The following is a 19193-nucleotide window of genomic DNA, read 5'->3' on the forward strand; positions in this document are numbered from 1 at the left end:
TGGTTTGGACTACAACCAGGATGGTTTGGACTACATCTCCCATGATGGTTTGGACTACAACCAGGATGGTTTGGACTACATCTCCAAGGATGGTTTGGACTACAGGATGGTTTGGACTACAGGATGGTTTGGACAACATCTCCCAGGATGGTTTGAACTACAGGATGGTTTGGACTACATCTCCCAGCTGGATGGTTTGGACTACATCTCCCAGCTGGATGGTTTGGACTACATCTCCCAGCTGGATGGTTTAGACTACATCACCCAGCTGGATGGTTTGGACTACAGGATGATTTGGACTACATATCCCAGCTTGATGGTTTGGACTACATCTACCAGGAGAGCCCATAGACAGCTGGTTCTCTCATTGACCTAAAGTCAAACACCACAGGCGGAGCAGGAAGGCACACACATGCACACACACGCACACACACAAACATGTGCGCAAACACACACGTGCACACGCACACACACAGCGCATGCATCTTACATGAGAAACACTTGGGGACAGCTCGGGGTCGAGCCATGGTACAGGTAGAAACTCTCTTACACTGCCCCCTACTGGTGACTGGTGGAGAACAGAGAGGGGGAGGAGGTCACGTGTCGAGTGGTGACCACGCCTTGTACGGCACGCACACGCACACACACACACACACACACACACACACACACACACACACACACACACACACACACACACACACACACACACATACATTTCCCCTTGTCGAGCTAGCTAGCCTAGGTAAAACGGTGTGTGTGTGTGTGTGTGTGTGCGTGCGGATTTGTGCTTCTGCGTCTGTGTGCGAGAGAAAGAGAATCCACATGAATTCAGTAGCAAATGTCATGTTAAATCACAAAAATTAAAGGAACACTCCACTGTTTTTAAACATTATTGTGTGTCTCGCTTGGTCTTCAACCAGCCAACATGTTCACATGTCTTCCCCCTTCTCCGCTCCCTCCATTGGCTCCCAGTCGCTGCCCCTCCCCCTTCTCTGCTCCCTCCATTGGCTCCCGGTCGCTGCCCGTCCCCCTTCTCTGCTCTCTCCATTGGCTCCCAGTAGCTGCCCCTCCCCCTTCTCTGCTCCCTCCATTGGCTCCCAGTAGCTGCCCCTCCCCCTTCTCTGCTCCCTCCATTGGCTCCTGGTCGCTGCCCCTCCCCCTTCTCTGCTCCCTCCATTGGCTCCCAGTCGCTGCCCCTCCCCCTTCTCTGCTCCTTCCATTGGCTCCCAGTCGCTGCCCCTCCCCCTTCTCTGCTCCCTCCATTGGCTCCCAGTAGCTGCCCCTCCCCCTTCTCTGCTCCCTCCATTAGCTCCCAGTCGCTGCCCCTCCCCCTTCTCTGCTCCCTCCATTGGCTCCTGGTCGCTGCCCCTCCCCCTTCTCTGCTCCCTCCATTGGCTCCTGGTCGCTGCCCGCACAGAGTACAAAACTCTGATGCTGGCATTCAAAGCAACCAAAGGTATATATGGCACCCGCATATCTTGCAAGTCTGATTGAACCTTACAAACCTTACCGCACGCTCAGATCAGCCAACGCAGGGAAGCTGGAACTACCTTCACTAAAAACGCTGAGGCAACGCTCCACACGTCCCAAGCTCTTCTCCCTTCTGGCTCTATATGGAATGAACTTCCCACTGCAGTCAGAACTGCAGCCTCACACCGCCGTAGTCTGAAAGAGGTGGGTACCTCTTCAGACTCCATCATGGCCTGTAGCACTTGCCATAGCCCAGACGACCTTACAGGCGTATGCAAAGGCCCAACTTATGTAATTTAGATAGCATTTGATGTAGACTTATATAGCATTTTATGTAGACTTATATAGCATTTTAAACTTAAGAACCTAGATATTTGACATTCATTTTAGCTGCCCCGCCCCCTTCCTATACAAAGCCATTGTAACTTCTTACTTCATTGTAAGATTCATCAAAAACGGAATCATTGGTTCCGGTGACTCATACTGTCCTCGTAATACGTGTTTTTTCAATAACCTTTTTCATTTATTTTTAATAATTTTAAAAAGTAAAAAATAAATAAATATATATACTGTGTGTGTATATATATATATATATATATATATAAACATATATTATTTTTGAAAGTTGAATATCCGTTTATCAGGACGTTGTAATGAAGGCTTCGGGCGTCAAGGCTTCATGTCCGTACAAGGATCAGGGGTCATAATATTTCCGTACAGGGACAAAATGTGTCCGTGGCAAAGACATAATAATAATAATAATATTTATAATAATTGCGTGCAAAGCAGTCAAGGAGTTTAAATCGTGAATCGTGAATCTCAATTACTTGTGCACCGATAAAAGTTAAATGTGTGTAAATTGTGACGGAGCCAACGACGCAGTACTCACCCATGCCTTTAGTGTGGTTGAAATCTACCGCACTACTCACCCATGCCTTTAGTGTGGTTGAAATATACCACACTACTCACCCATGCCTTTAGTGTGGTTGAAATATACCACACTACTCACCCATGCCTTTAGTGTGGTTGAAATCTACCGCACTACTTACCCATGCCTTTAGTGTGGTTGGAATCTACCGCACTACTTACCCATGCCTTTAGTGTGGTTGAAATCTACCGCAGTACTCACCCATGCCTTTAGTGTGGTTGAAATCTACCGCACTACTCACCCATGCCTTTAGTGTGGTTGAAATCTACCGCACTACTCACCCATGCCTTTAGTGTGGTTGGAATCTACCGCACTACTTACCCATGCCTTTAGTGTGGTTGAAATCTACCCGCACTACTCACCCATGCCTTTAGTGTGGTTGAAATCTACCCGCACTACTTACCCATGCCTTTAGTGTGGTTGAAATCTATACCGCACTACTTACCCATGCCTTTAGTGTGGTTGAAATCTACCGCACTACTCACCCATGCCTTTAGTGTGGTTGAAATCTACCGCACTACTTACCCATGCCTTTAGTGTGGTTGAAATCTATACCGCACTACTTACCCATGCCTTTAGTGTGGTTGGAATCTACCGCACTACTTACCCATGCCTTTAGTGTGGTTGAAATCTACCGCACTACTTACACATGCCTTTAGTGTGGTTGAAATCTACCCGCACTACTCACCCATGCCTTTAGTGTGGTTGAAATCTACCCGCACTACTTACCCATGCCTTTAGTGTGGTTGGAATCTATACCGCACTACTCACCCATGCCTTTAGTGTGGTTGAAATCTACCCGCACTACTTACCCATGCCTTTAGTGTGGTTGGAATCTATACCGCACTACTCACCCATGCCTTTAGTGTGGTTGAAATCTACCCGCACTACTTACCCATGCCTTTAGTGTGGTTGAAATCTACCGCACTACTTACCCATGCCTTTAGTGTGGTTGAAATCTACCGCACTACTTACCCATGCCTTTAGTGTGGTTGAAATCTACCGCACTACTCACCCATGCCTTTAGTGTGGTTGAAATCTACCGCACTACTCACCCATGCCTTTAGTGTGGTTGGAATCTACCGCACTACTTACCCATGCCTTTAGTGTGGTTGAAATCTACCGCACTACTTACCCATGCCTTTAGTGTGGTTGAAATCTACCGCACTACTCACCCATGCCTTTAGTGTGGTTGGAATCTACCGCACTACTTACCCATGCCTTTAGTGTGGTTGAAATCTACCGCACTACTCACCCATGCCTTTAGTGTGGTTGAAATCTACCGCACTACTTACCCATGCCTTTAGTGTGGTTGAAATCTACCGCACTACTCACCCATGCCTTTAGTGTGGTTGAAATCTACCGCACTACTTACCCATGCCTTTAGTGTGGTTGAAATCTACCGCACTACTCACCCATGCCTTTAGTGTGGTTGGAATCTACCGCACTACTTACCCATGCCTTTAGTGTGGTTGAAATCTACCGCACTACTCACCCATGCCTTTAGTGTGGTTGAAATCTACCGCACTACTCACCCATGCCTTTAGTGTGGTTGAAGTCTCCCTTGATGATCTTGCAGGATCGTCCGTCTCCGTTGCAGACCCCACAGCGGTCCTCCTTGGCCAGCGAGCCGATGATGCCGTCGCAGCCGATTTTCTGACCACGGGGAGAGAGAGAGAGAGAGAGAGAGAGAGAGAGAGAGAGAGAGAGAGAGAGAGAAAGAAAACAAGGACAGATTCAGGTTGCTGGCCTGTGTCATCATGTGGTGCATGTGGGTGCGCGTGCGTGCACGTGCGTGCGTGTGACTCTCCCCCCCGTGCAACCCTTATTTTGAAGAGCCGAAAAACTCGCGACCGGATGTTACTTATGTTATCCCCCACCCACCCCCTTTTCCCCTCACTGTATATGTTCTTTCCCCCTTTTTACCTCCTCTATGATGATATCCTGTTTATGGCTACATAGAAGAGTATATTTGTACGTCTCTAAATGTTCTGCTGAATTGAACACGGTGGACCCTATTGTGAAGTGTAATGCTTTACGGTAATGCTTTATGGTGTCGTCCACAGTTGACACGTTTTGTATCGAGTTGTACCTGAAATGTACTGTAATTCTTCAAACTGTTAATAAACTTCAATCAATCAATAAATCAACCGATCGAAAGAAACATATTGCGAGTGGGTGCGCACGTAGATGGCGGGCGCCAAATGCTATCACCTACTGTAGCAACGCCAGTGCTAAAGTAAGTAGCATTATGACTGGTTCCCAAAGTGGGGTCCTGGGACCCCCATGGGTCCTTGAGGGAGTTCCAGGTGGTCCCCATGCTAAATGATAGTTAGGAAGCAATTTCTTTTATGGGACTGTAGATTTAGGCGACTAAATTCCTAAGATATTTTGTCGACTGAACTAGACGGAAACTAAAATCTTTCAGATGAATGAAATATGACTAATAAACTAAATTAAATGTTATTGAACAAACAGACAAAATGTGTGCCTCTCCCATCTGCTCTCTCTCCCCCTCTCTCTCATCACATTCCAGAGATTTGCACGCTGGTCTTAGAAAAACATTCACACCCTTCACCCCCCTTCACCTCTACCTCACTCTACCCTGCTCGCTCTCTCACTCGCCCCTTCTATCACTCCATCTCTCACCTGAGCGGGAGAGAGAGAGGTAGCCATCTCCTGTAACCATTCAAATTCGACGCGCGCGCACACACAGACACACACACACACACACACACACACACACACACACACACACACACACACACACACACACACACACACACACACACACACACACACACACACACACACACACACACACACACACACACACACTTCATTTCCATGTGTATTGACTGTGGGTGAGATGTTGCACACGGTAAAGGATGTGTGAGTCGTTAACAACATGTAAAAAGTGAGCATTTTGCAGAGAGTGAGAGCAGCATGTGCGTCATCATAATTACATCCATATTTGACTTTCTGGACTCTCTCCCTTTATCATTCTCTCTCTCTCTCTGTCTCTCTCCCCCCCACCCCCCCTCTCGCTCTCTCTCTCTCTCTCTCTCTCTCTCTCTCATTCTTTGTCTCTCTCTCTCCATTGACCAGAAGGAGGGGGATTTCCTCCTAAATGTCCTGGCACTCGCAAATAAACACACGAGTCAGATAGAGAGTGTAGTAGTCTCTCTCTCTCTCTCTCTCTCTTTCAGACAGAGTGTAGTAGGAACGGCAGATCCAAATAACCCCCCACCATCCTTCAGGGTACAGTACGTAGCCTGGAAACACTCCACATGTCCCAGAGAGAGAGAGAGAGAGAGAGAGAGAGAGAGAGAGATGGCTGCAAATTATTTATAGGTCAACATTTACATCTTCAACAACTGAACTAAGACAGGAACATTATAGTGATTGACGGGTGGCTCTGCTGATCTGGAGTCAGATTAAAGTGCTATGGGTGTTTATATTGTAGACAGTAGACGACTCCTACTAACATTTTCCGCGCAAAAACCGCTATTGGTTTAATGCGTTTCATTCGCCGTTGTTAGAAGATTAGTATGACGATCCGGTTTTGTCGTGGTCGTGGTGACGAGGCCGACGCGTTACAATGACGTAACTGGCTTGCAAGGCCTTCTGGGAAACAGAGTCTAATGCAAAGTGAACGAGGGGGTATAGACGATCTTAGCCAGCTTTGCTCTTTGTCTGTGACCCGGATCGAGGAGGTGGCTTTTTTGTCGGTGTGTGCGTGCATGTGTGCGTGCGTGTGTGTGTGTGTGTGTGTACCTGACACCTGCCGTTGACACACAGGTCACTCTCGTACGGTCCACAGGGCGTCCCGTCAAGAACTCTGTCCGTCATCAGCACTGGGGCGTCCCGACCCACTGGGGTACAGAACAGAGAGCATGGCTTTTCTGCACACACACATACACACACACACACACACACGCACGCACGCACATAAGACACGTGCCCACACACACAAATGCTTTTGTATCCCCTAATCTTACACCCTAACCCGGGGTTCCCTATCAACGTTTTTGGCTGGGACCCCCAGAAATCCTTTGGTCATGTCATGTCATCCCCCCCTCCCCCACCATGTTTTTTGTTCTTGCTTACTGTAAAACGCTCTGGATTAAGAGCTAAATGCCTTAATTGTAACAGGCCCACAGTGTCCCCAGTGGGAATCGAACCCAGGACCTAGTGTTAACTGTGAGGCCACCTCACATGCAGCTAGCAGGTCCGTTATGGTTGGTGCACACAGCACCAAACTCTACACGTACAATGTCCTTTCAGATAAACACACAGCCAAAACGCACGCACGCACTCACACACGCATGCACACGCACACACACACACACACACACACACACACACACAGCGCTGCGGTCGGTGGGAACGAGAAAAAAAAGAAATGCTCGCGGGGTTGGGCCTTGCTAATAACGCTGACCTCAAATGACTCTGTGAGGCAACCAGGGAGGGACGAGAGAGAGAGAGAGAGAGAGAGAGAGAGAGACCTTTACTCTGCCCTCCTCGCATAAACACACTGACATCCTGTCGGGGGGGGGGGGGGGGGGGGGGGGGGGTGGGGGTGGAGAAAACACAGGTCTTTCTTTTCTCTTTAATGTGAAGCATAATGACTAAATGTCATTATACTTTATGTAACATGTGACATGTCAAACTAGGGGGTTTTCTCGATTCTGAATCCATTCCAAGCATTAGTTTTGCACATGAACTCACTCCTTGGGCTAAATTCAGCCATAGCTGTCGTCACAAATGTGATGAGGTCAGCACATTTGGGCACATTTGGGCAAGTAGCAATGGCCGAGTGTTTTTCGTGCAAAACTAATGCGTGGAATGGATTCAGAATCATGAAAACCCCCTAGTTTGACACGTCACATGCTACTTAACGCTGAGTCAAATCTGTGCACTGATAATAGCTGAGCTGCGGATCATGGCTCCATTGTCTCGGGGCTTTAGCTTCAGAAGTGCTGGCTTCAACGGATCTTTGATGCTGCGCGGGGGGATGAAAAAATATAATAAAAATATTTTTCAATAGCTAAAGCATAACATGATTCCAACACCAAAATGGGTGCCCGGTCAGAATGGGTTAAAGCATAATGATTTTTTATTATCCTTATATAGGATGTTAATGGTATGGTCACATATAAACTCCTATAAAAAAAAACAATTGCTCAATAGCGACAGCCGGTCAGCAAGTGGATTCATGAATGTATGTGGTTCTCAAACCTTTACATGTCAGGGACCCCTAAATCGACATGTATTAGCTCCAGCACCCCCCCAGTTGGACATGCATTAGGAATTAGGGCTGTGGACCCCCGTTTGTACACTCTCAGAGTACACACTATCATTCATTTAGTTGGGGACGACCCCTAACACTCTCTCTCACCGTCGTCGATGACAGACGTCAAGATCCCAGTCTTCTTCTTGCTGGCATGCCGGTCGTAGGACAGACACTGCAGGTCCCTGAAGCTGGGGGTCCCTTTGGGACACGGGGGTCCCTCGCACACCTTGTGTTCCACGCTGGTCCGAGGACAGTGGCGGCCCCCCGGCCCGGGCCTGCACAGAGGGGAACAGGAGAGGCGCACACACACACACACACACACACACACGTTTATTCCAGTACGACGCCCTGAGGGCGAGAAGCCACCTCACCCTGGGTGACAGCAGACTGCTGGGCGAGCGCTGGCGCATGGACATGGGGGGGTTAGATCAACATATGGAAACAATTCTGTACTGGCCATATATGGAGCGTGTCTTGAGTGAACAGGGTTTTTTACTCATTGTAACCCAGGGCTCTACACTATACCTCCACCAACCTGGGGACTGGGGAGGGAAGCGGACTGACCTCATGCTTCATTCTATGCATGAGTCCAAGCTGCTTCTTTTCACCTGACAGGGAGGGAGTTTCCCTGGTTGGACGTAGCACGTGGAAGTAACCACATTATTACAACCAGTTCCAATCTCATCCATCAGGTGCCCCGGCTGGCCAGGGGGAGGCAGTATAGAGACCAGTTCCCCGTGAAAAACGGCTTTCAATCCAAGAGCCTCGCCAATTGAGTTATGTGTATGTATGTGTGTATTTACTCTGAGTCACCACTAGATGGCGGTCAATGAGTTAACAGCTATTATATTAGAGTATATATTAATAGAGACGGCACCGTTTTTCTCCTCTCATCCACTTGCATTAAGTTGCTCAAAAAGCGCGTGAGGCGATTTCACTCGAGTGCATTCTGGGATGGATTGGGCCAAATCGTGAACGTGCTGGCCGTTGACTGTCATTGCACGCGTTCACGCATGAAACAGCGTTCACGTGTCATCATCATGAACGTGTGCAATGATTGATAGTCAACGGACCAGCCTTGGCCCCAACAAGCTGCAATACCTAAATACGGCCACTATGTCAATTTCGCCTCAGGGTTTCCTCCGGGTGCCGTCTCTATTAACCCATTCTGACCGGGCACCCATTTTGGTGTCAGCATCATGTTATGCTTTATCTATTGAAAAATAGCAGATCTACAAGCTCATATCGCGCCACCGAGTGGCCACCGAGTGGCCACCGAGTGGCCACCGAGTGGCGCGATACGAGCTTGTAGGTCTGCCATTTTTGAAAAATCGAAGAACGACTGACATTTTTTAGAATCTGATCTCGGGTCAGAATGGGTTCATCAGACCAGTGTGTGTCCAGTGGAAAACCTCGTATGAATCTGATCTCAGGTCAGAACTTACGGAGGGTTGTCACATTTCCTCTGTCTGAACTGCGCTCCGGTCCCACAGGTCCGACTGCACATGCTCCACTGGGACCAGACGCTCCAGTCTCCGTCCACGTGCTGGGGGATGGGCGTCTTACTGACACACTCCCCCGACCTGCACCACTGACACACACACACACGCACACACGCGCGCACACGCACAGAGCATATGAGCATACTTATGTACAAAGAAAATCACACTGGTGTGAAGTGAGGTCTTATCGTCATCATACATCACTTCATTCCGGGGGCCGGTCAAATCACAGTTTGCGTCCTCACGTTTTGTCTTCAATGTTTGTGTTTACGCAAACACTCAAAACTGTCCATTCGTTGTCAGTCATTTGACAATGAACGTTACACACACACCATAATCTGGACACGGGAGGGGGGGGGGCACCGAGCTTGAGCTTGTAGATCTGCATAGATCTCAGTCCGTTTCATAGTTTTACCTTGTCCGCTCCGCACTCCGTTCCGTCCAGTGGAGGGTCCAGCTTGGTTTTACAGGAAGGGTCTCCTTCCACCAGACACCACAGACCAGCACACATCAGGTGCTGGAGCACACACACACACACACACACACACACACACACACACACAGTTTAAAGAAACGTCTTGTATCAACAGCCGCTTTTTGCTTCTACAGGCCGACGGCGTGGAACAAATACCTCCGACAGGCAACCTCTGTGGACATTTTTAAAGCAGAGCTCAAGACCTACTTCTAACGCTCTTGCTTTTAGCTGAGTCTTTAAATTTGTTGTTGTTATTCATGTCCTCACTGTACATGCCTTATTAACCGCTATTATTTTTAACACGATGACTGCGGAATTAAATACAGCGCAGTGTCACTTTCACTGCCTGGATTTCACTTTAGCTTTAAAATGGTGTAATCGCTCGTTGTAGTGTTGTTGAGAAATGTTCAAACACTGGTAGTGACAGAGAAGGCCGTCTAATGCCAGCTTCCTGCCCACCTGTAGGCATTTATCAGACGCTTTTAGCATCAAATACATAAAAAAATAGTCATCAAGAATCATAAGCAAGCTGAGAACATAACGTTGATCTAACAGTTGAATATCTGTACAGTGAAACTATGGACCTTTACCCATGATGCACCAACCAGAGGGACAGACGCACGGCCAGGTTTACAGAAACTTCCGTAACCTTTTTCTACAAAAACAAAAAACAAACTCCACCTGGACGGATAAGGCTGATTGTTACTGTTAGGATTTTAAACAAACTCCACCTGGACAGTTAGACCGACTATCACTTTTGGGACTTTTAGCTGACGGTATTCAAATCACGTCTGTCTCAGAATGCATCTGTTTCCTATGCAAAGGTGGTGCGCAGCAGCAATAAGTCAATAACAGGTGTGTGTGTGTGTGTGTGTGTGTGTGTGTGTGTGTGTGTGTGTACGTGTGTGTGTGTGTGTGTGTGTGTGTGCGTGTGTGTGTGTGCGTGCGTGTGTGTGTGTTGTAGGCCCGGTCGGTCCCATATGCAGCCTAGTAATACCAGACCTCAATAACCCACCCAGTCGCCTGTTTCAGGAATCCCAGCTATGTTAAAAACCAAAACCAGAGGGAGAGGAGACGTAAAGCTTCCTGTAATGAATGACATTTGTTGAGTGTCCATTCAGGGTTCCATCGCTGAACGAAGCCTGTCTTTACTCTCACGTACTGTACTTACAGTAAGTGCAGGTACCAGTGTAACATTACTGACGTTGCCCAACGTGGAAAGTAACATTTGGATCTCCATATGTGGAGCTGACTATCATCACATGGATCTCCATAATATGAAGATCACGACACTGACCTCATCAAACCCCGGACAGCGCCGCGGATGCTACGCCTTGGATGAACACACCTTATGCCCACCTTCTTCCAGGAGGACGCTGGGATCATTCAGCCTTTACCTACAATGGAGAGCTGTACATATTTGGTGGCTGCAACGCAGTACTTCAATGTGTGGAGACTCAGTCCAGAGACCTCCTCCTGGAAGAAGGTTGAGATTCAGTCCAGAGACCTCCTCCTGGAAGAAGGTTGAGCCCAGGGAGAACGGCCCGATATGTTCAGGGATGGTACACATCTGCTGTTGCATGGTGGGAGATCATATGATCGTCTTTGGAGGATACAAATTGGTTCCAGTGAATGATGGATATTGTATGTTGTCCTCTGACGACCTGTATGCCTTAGACTTCAGCTCTAGCCTCAAGACGTTATGTAAGCTAGCAGTTGTTCAGTTACGGTCTGGAGCAGTCTGGACTACCACACAACATCAGGTGGGAACTGGCAGCCATAGTCTCACGTAGCCAGACAACTATTCCACAATCTCCGAATGCTATATGGAGTCTGGAACTACAGCTCCCAAAATCTGAGTAAGGAAGCTGCCATTTCAGTTCAATATTTTAAAATATCTTTAGAGCTTAATTTCTTTTTTCTTTTCTTAATTTCTGCTAAGCAGCAAGCTATATATGCTGATGATTTTAATCTATATTAGGATAAATGTGCACGACTGTAAAGACAAAACAGAAGTGGGGAGGAGGCTTCACTTCCGCTTTATATTTTACTCACGATCAGAGCCTCCGTTGCTCCAGACTGTATGACGGAAGCATTTATATTTTACTCACGATCAGAGCTTCCGTTGCTCCAGACCGTATGACGGAAGCATTTATATTTTACTCATGATCATAGCTTCCGTCGCTCCAGACCGTATGACGGAAGCATTTATATTTTACTCATGATCAGAGCTTCCGTTGCTCCAGACTGTATGACGGAAGCGTTTATATTTTACTCACGATCAGAGCTTCCGTTGCTCCAGACTGTATGACGGAAGCATTTGGAAATTTGCGAGAGGCAACATTCTGGCAACGCGAGACTATGGCAGCCATGACTATAGCAACAGCAACAACTGGAACAAATGAGTATTCTCGCTGGACGCAGAATATCTTCATATAGTGGTAACACACGAGCAGCTGTACCTGAATGCAGGGCTGGATGGCACCTCTGAGGGCCCCTGGGCACTGAAGCTCGAAGGGCCCCCCCTGCACATGCATGTGCGAACCTGTGTGTGTGTGTGTGCACACGCAACACCTTGGTCGTTTTTGGGGGTTACTATACTTTGATCCGACGGAGCATTGGTCCGGTCGACAACCTACCTCAAACCCTCACCCTAACCCTAACCTCCCCCGGGGCAGACACCTAAACCTAACCCCAACCCTCTCCCGACCCCCAGCGCACCTCAGATCATAGTATGCCTCCCGTTTTTGGGGCATTTGGGGGCTGTTTTATGCCGTTATATTGGCCGCATCCCCCGCCCCAGAGTGACAGTCGGGCAGTAACAAGCACATTATATTTATTTGACTAACATATTAAGCAAATGGGTGAGAGAATCCGCCAGCGTATTTCTGTGTTTTTACCTTTTTTTTTGGTCCCACACTATGCATGCAGAATGAAAACAAAGTAATGCTGGATGGTGGCATTTTATTCCACCAGAATCACCTCTCCACCTTAGCCCATTCTGACCTGAGATCAGATTCATACGAGGTTTCCGCCGGACACACACTGGTCTGATGAACCCATTCTGACCTGAGATCAGATTCTAGAAATGTCAGTCGCTCTTCGATTTTTCAAAAATAGCAGACCTACAAGCTCGTATCGCGCCACTCGGTGGCGCGATATGAGCTTGTAGATCTGCTATTTTTAAATAGCTAAAGCATAACATGATGCCGACACCAAAATGGGTGCCCGGTCAGAATGGGTTAGTGGGCCCACCCACCTTGAACAACAGCCAATCACCTGACCTCACACAGCCCAGTGGGCCCACCCACCTTGAACAACAGCCAATCACCTGACCTCACACAGCCCAGTGGGCCCACCCACCTTGAGCAACAGCCAATCACCTGACCTCACACAGCCCCAGTGGGCCCACCCACCTTGAACAACAGCCAATCACCTGACCTCACACAGCCCAGTGGGCCCACCCACCTTGAGCAACAGCCAATCACCTGACCTCACACAGCCCAGTGGGCCCACCCACCTTGAACAACAGCCAATCACCTGACCTCACACAGCCCAGTGGGCCCACCCACCTTGAACAACAGCCAATCACCTGACCTCACACAGCCCAGTGGGCCCACCCACCTTGAACAACAGCCAATCACCTGACCTCACACAGCCCAGTGGGCCCACCCACCTTGAACAACAGCCAATCTAGCGCATTGTTGCACTTTTCAGCATTCTCAACAACAATAAAACACTCATTTTTATAGACACCAATTGTACAGTATGTCACCTGTCACCACGTACAGTATTCTCACCAACAATAAAACACTCATTTCTTTTATAGACACCATGTACAGTCTGTCACCTGGATTAGTGGGGGACATTTCCATGGATCTTAAAAATAAGTTTGACAATTTGAATATATTATTCTTTCAGAGGGGGGGGGAGGGGTGTCCCCGGAACAACATATTTTCAGATGGGGGTCGGCGGCCGATTACATACTGTATACTTTTCTGAATACTGTCATGATTTAGAAGACATTTGTAGAATCTGGTCTCAGTCCTGAATGGGTTAACCCATTCTGACTGGGCACCCATTTTGGTGTTGGCATCATGTTATGCTTTAGCTATTTAAAAATAGCAGATCTACAAGCTCATATCGCGCCACCGAGTGGCGCGATACGAGCTTGTAGGTCTGCTATTTTTTGAAAAATCGAAGAAAGACTGACATTTTTTTTATCTGATCTCAGGTCAGAATGGGTTCGTCAGACCAGCGTGTGTCCAGTGGAAACCTCGTATGAATCTGATCTCAGGTCAGAATGGGTTAAAACATTTCTATTACCTCCATGTCACTGCAGAAAGTGCCGTTGTGGTGTGTGTGTGTGTGTGTGTGCGTGCGTGGGTGCGTGTTACCTCCATGTCGCTGCAGAAAGTAGCATTGGTGCCAAACAGGATCTGGCACTGCTCGTCGGCGCTGTAATGCATGCCGGGCAGCTTGGGGGGCAGACGCACCTGGTAGCGGCTCCGAGGGTCCGTGTGCAACAGGCAACCGCTGGCTTTGGACCTGTTTCCAACACACACACACACACACACACACACACACACACACACACACACACACACACACACAGACAGTTAGGCTACATTATAAGCAGACAGCCCTGCCCCCTCTGTTCACTTCAAAAGTTGCTCAGTGGCGCTTTGAAGAACGCTCTCTACTTCCATTTCATCGATTTGGACACCAAAAAGGGGTTGTCCAAAACGCGGACGGGAACGTGCCTGAATCTGTTCCTGAACGGCGTTAAACCCTGGCTGCTAGCTGTGCGTTCTTTTTGCTCGTGCTACGTGCAAAAAACGAGCAAAAACCGCCCGACTGCAGTTCAAGCTTTGGCCAGTAGGGTATTGCGGCTTCAAGAATGAGCGAGTGGAGAGGAGAGACTTGGAATCGTCTGCCATGGGTCATGACATGTTTGGAAATCGTTAACGGCTAAACACATTAGCTTCTATCATCCAACCACAGCCGTTTATGTACAGGACCCTTCTGACCAGACTCCAATGAATAATAACAGTTTAACTGGTGGTGTCACGTCACGGTGCTCCGGAGAGGCTGATGATGAATGCATCGAGTCACAGGAAACCATTCAACTTGATCAAAGAACTGTGTGAGCATCCGTGCAGCCATGTGTCTGTCTGCATGCACTCGCCTGCGTATTATGCACGTGCACAGCTCTGAAAAGCCACATTCTCTCTCTCTCTCTCTCTTTGCGACTGCGAGGACGTTGGAGACTGGAGGAGCAGCAGTGTGTGGCCTTTGGCTGAGCACGCGGAGACTGAGCTGGACTTTCCACTCTCTCTCTCTAACATTATGCTGCTATGGTTAAACAGGCCTCCATAGAATTGAACGGAGTTGAATTGACTCCCAGTGTGGTGCAGCCTGAACAGAGAGCCATGTGGCTGGAGAGGACCTCCTCAGCCTGAACACTGGAATGCTCTGACAGTCACAGCACACACATGGCAGCCTGGCGGTACGCGTGCGCGTGTGTGTGTGTGACTGTGTGGTGCGCCCGCACGCGCAAATGAGAGCGAGAGAGACATAGAGAGAGAGAGGGGCAGGAAGTAAAAAGAGAGAATGAGCAGAGTGGAGAGGAGGGACTTGGAATCGTCTGCCATGGGTCATGACATGTTTGCATGTTTGGAAATCGTTAACGGCTGAAATCAATCATATCTCAGTATTCCGATATTAACCTGCTGGCCGCAACCGCTTCAACTGTTTATCCGTAGTCGGGTCGCGGGGTGTAACAGCTCCACCAGGGTGTTCCCAGACGTCCCTCTCCAGAGCAACATTAGTGACTTCCTCCTGGGGGATCCCAAGACGTTCCGAGGCCAGTGAGTCGATGCGTTTCCTCCAACTGCGTCTTGGGCTGCTCCGGGGTCTCCTCCCAGTGGGACGTGCCTCGAGGACCTCCCTATAGGGAGACGCCCGAGAGGCATCCTAACCAGATGCCCGAACCACCTAAGCTGGCTCCTTTCCAGGCGAAGAAGCAGCGAGTCTCTCTTGTGTGACCTAATTTCTCACCCTATCTCTAAGGGAGACGCCAGCCACCCGTTGAAGAATTTTGGCCGCTTGTATTCGCGACCTTATTCTTTGGGTCATGACCCACACTTCATGACCATAGGTGAGAGTAGGAAGGAAGATTGCTCGGTAGACAGAGTCAGTGACGGTATAGCGACTGCAAGACCACCCCCTGCCACTCCCGATTCTCTGATCTCCTTCTCCGTCCTCCTCTCACTCGTGAACAAGAACCCGATACTTGAACTCCTTCACCTGGGGTGAACCCAACCCGTATCATTTCAAGGACCCCCAGTTTGACATGTATTAGTCTACAGACCCCCATATAATGGCATTTCTATCTCTGGGATCCCCACTTTATATTGTAAAATCAATGTTTATTTATCTCTGAGAGTGTACAAATGCGGAACCCATGTGTACACTCTCAGAGTTACATACCCCATATAAGGGTCCAATTGGTTCCGAACTATCATTTAACTGGGGACCCCCTGGAACTCCCTCGAGGACCCCTGGGGGGGAATCTTACCTGAGGAACTTGTCCAGGTCGTCGCGGCTACATGAGGACCAGGAGAGGTCGCTGGGGTTACGACCTTTCACCCACTCGCCCGACATGATGTGGGAGTGGCCTGTGCAGGAGGCGTGGTCATCGTCGTGACTCATTCCCATACTGGGGGAGGACAGAGACAAGACATTCATTCAAGTTGTATTTATTCTCAAAATTAGTAATCAAACTCCTTGTCAATGTCATCGAGTAACACAATCACATAGAAAAACATCACAATACATCAGAAGATCAGGAAAATAAAAACAAAGAATACAATACAATACAAGGTATACATAAAAAGCTAAAACAAATTTCAAATAAAAGCTAAAATAAATTACACATTGTGGTGTCTGTATGTTCACTAAGGTTTTAAAACGATGCAAGGGTACCAATATGGTACATTTTAATGTATTTTCTAGGTCGTTCCATGTATTAGGGCCACAGAAGCTAAAGGCAGATTTACTCAGTTCAGAGTTAACTTTTGGTACCTTGAATTTGGGGAAATTACTTGACTCATTCCCATACTGGGAGAGGACAGAGACATCATTCCCATACTGGGGGAGGACAGAGACACACCATTCCCATACTGGCAGAGGACAGAGACACACCATTCCCATACTGGGGGAGGACAGAGACACATCATTCCCATACTGGGGGAGAGATAAGGGGGAGAGGGAGTGGGAGGGGGAGAGAGAGAGGGGGGAGAAGGAGGGAGAGAGAGAGAGAGAGAGAGAGAGAGAGAGAGAGAGAGAGAGAGAGAGAGAGAGAGAGAGAGAGAGAGAGAGAGAGAGAGAGAGAGAGAGAGAGAGAGAGGACTGCGTCTGGAAAGAGGGAGGACTTCATTTGGACAAAGTTTGTGCGCGACTCTGCTGTGTGTGTGCGTGCACGCATGTTTCCTCCAAAGCCATGACCTACATTTGCAAATTAAAAACAACACCCCAGACTCTACACTGCGCACACGCACACGCACACGCACACGCACACGCACACGCACACACACACACACACACACACACACACACACACACACACACACAAAGTCCCAGTGTGTATGACTGACTATTCCTTTTCCCCAAACCTTAAAGGGCCACTTCACCCCTGACACAACCTGATCTTATTTGAATGATGTTTAGGGCACTAGTAACACTTTTCCTGGGTTTTTCTGTGTGCAATCTCTGTTTTCAGATATCCTGGTTAGTTCTACATGTTATGTACGTTGCACTAACACAGAGGCCCCTCCCCTCCGGACTACAACAGTCTAACCTCGCGTCACCTTAGAGTATGCGCGTCACCTACACACGGCTACACCTACACCTGAAGACAGCCCCGAGGGGTGTCCCTAGTCTCTACTCCGTTCCACCTACAACCCCAGGCCACCCCCGCCGCTGCATTCCTCAGATTGTTTGTGTACTATCATGGGGTCTGCAGTGCAGAGTGATAATGATCCACGGACTCAATGGACAATATTTATTTAAACCGGAAGACCGGAGACCACAGTATAATTAGTGTCCATGACCATAACATCAAACAGGTCCCCTCATATAAATATCTGGGAGTACAGATCGATGAGGACCTGAGCTGGCACACGCATGTTACAACACTGTGTTCTAAGATACACCAACGTCTACACTTTCTCAGAAGACTTAGGCTTTTTGGAGTCAGTAGAAATATCATGTTGACCTTTTACAGAGCTAGTATAGAGTCAATCCTAAGATACGGTATATCCAGCTGGTTTGGCAATCTAACTGTGAAATACAAGTCGCAAGTAAGTAGGCTAGCAAACATGGCTGGGAAGATCATGGGCATGTCCACCCCACCCATCACTCCCCAGGCCATCTTTGAACAAGCAGTGGTGAGACAGGCTCGGAATATTGTATCTGACCCCTTGCATGTATTATGCACTTTAATGACTATAGTTGCACTTTATCAAGGGAATGTGTGCAATATCTCTGTTTTGTGTATGTTGAGTGTTTCATGGTGTTTTTTCTTTTTCGTATGTGAACATGTCTGTTATTTGTATGCAGCTGTGACTCTGTCTCCAAGACAAATTTCTCCCAAGGGAGACAAATAAAGATAACCTTGAACCTTGAACCTTGGAATACACAGAAGAGCAACCCCGGCGCAGATGAAACGAGCATGCAGGGCCAGCCTGGCCCTGGATATTTTTTTATTTGATCAAGTAAGTATTTCTGTAGCCCTGAAACATGACTGTCATACGAGCGTCATGTGAACCATAGTATTTCTGCAAAGTGTAAACTTGCATAATCTAGCAATCGATTGCTTTAATGTGAGAGATGTATAAAGTTAGGGTAGCAGCTATAGGCTATAATATGTGTATTTTTCAGAGTGTCGTAGTACTAGACTTGTTTCATATCAAAATTCCAGTTCATAGACACAGCCATGTTATATCATATCATTTACGTTGGGTCCCGAAAATAGAAGTTCTACAAGCTCACAGTGCATCGCGGATTCGACACTTTGTGAGCTTGTAGGTCTGTTATTTTCCGTGCATCAACATCATGCATGCAACACAGTATAAATCAGGCTTCACGTCGGATAGATGATGGCCATATTATTGTTCTCATTTGATTTACAGGAGTCCAGGAGGACAGACAATACGGATGTCGTTTTCAGCCTTCAAAACGCGAGAGGAACTGCATGCTGCATCGAGGGTTGTGTTCACCTTATAAAGAAGAATATTCCCTTTTCCAAGCCTTCATGTCATTTATGTCAGCTATAATGAAGTTATCTAATAAAACGTTGACATGATGTACACCTGCTTGCTGCATATTGACTTGTATACAAACAATGAAAAGAAGGTTGCACCCCAAATTCCATCTAGTGTTCATTTGAACGATTTCATTTGGCAGACATATTTATATGGCATATTGCATAACATGTTGTACATTCTCTCCATGTAA

General features: G+C 47.8%; 1 protein-coding gene across 2 annotated transcripts in view; it reads right to left on the reverse strand.

Moving 5' to 3' along the window:
- Positions 1-19193, reverse strand: part of adamts17 (ADAM metallopeptidase with thrombospondin type 1 motif, 17) — a 119544-nt gene that overhangs the window by 27131 nt on the left and 73220 nt on the right. Inside the window, exons 9-15 of one of the 2 annotated variants that reach the window (XM_083760199.1) lie at positions 16255-16395; positions 14072-14222; positions 9615-9716; positions 9143-9288; positions 7803-7972; positions 6179-6276; positions 3937-4057 (exon numbers count right to left, since the gene is read on the reverse strand). In XM_083760199.1, coding sequence (XP_083616325.1) covers positions 3937-4057; positions 6179-6276; positions 7803-7972; positions 9143-9288; positions 9615-9716; positions 14072-14222; positions 16255-16395 — 929 coding nt within the window. Of the gene's footprint in view, positions 1-3936; positions 4058-6178; positions 6307-7802; positions 7973-9142; positions 9289-9614; positions 9717-14071; positions 14223-16254; positions 16396-19193 lie in introns of both variants that reach the window. The other variant, XM_083760198.1, reaches the window with a different exon arrangement.

Source organism: Protomyctophum parallelum (genome assembly GCF_964188405.1).
Source record: "Protomyctophum parallelum genome assembly, chromosome: 2".
Taxonomy (NCBI): domain Eukaryota; kingdom Metazoa; phylum Chordata; class Actinopteri; order Myctophiformes; family Myctophidae; genus Protomyctophum; species Protomyctophum parallelum.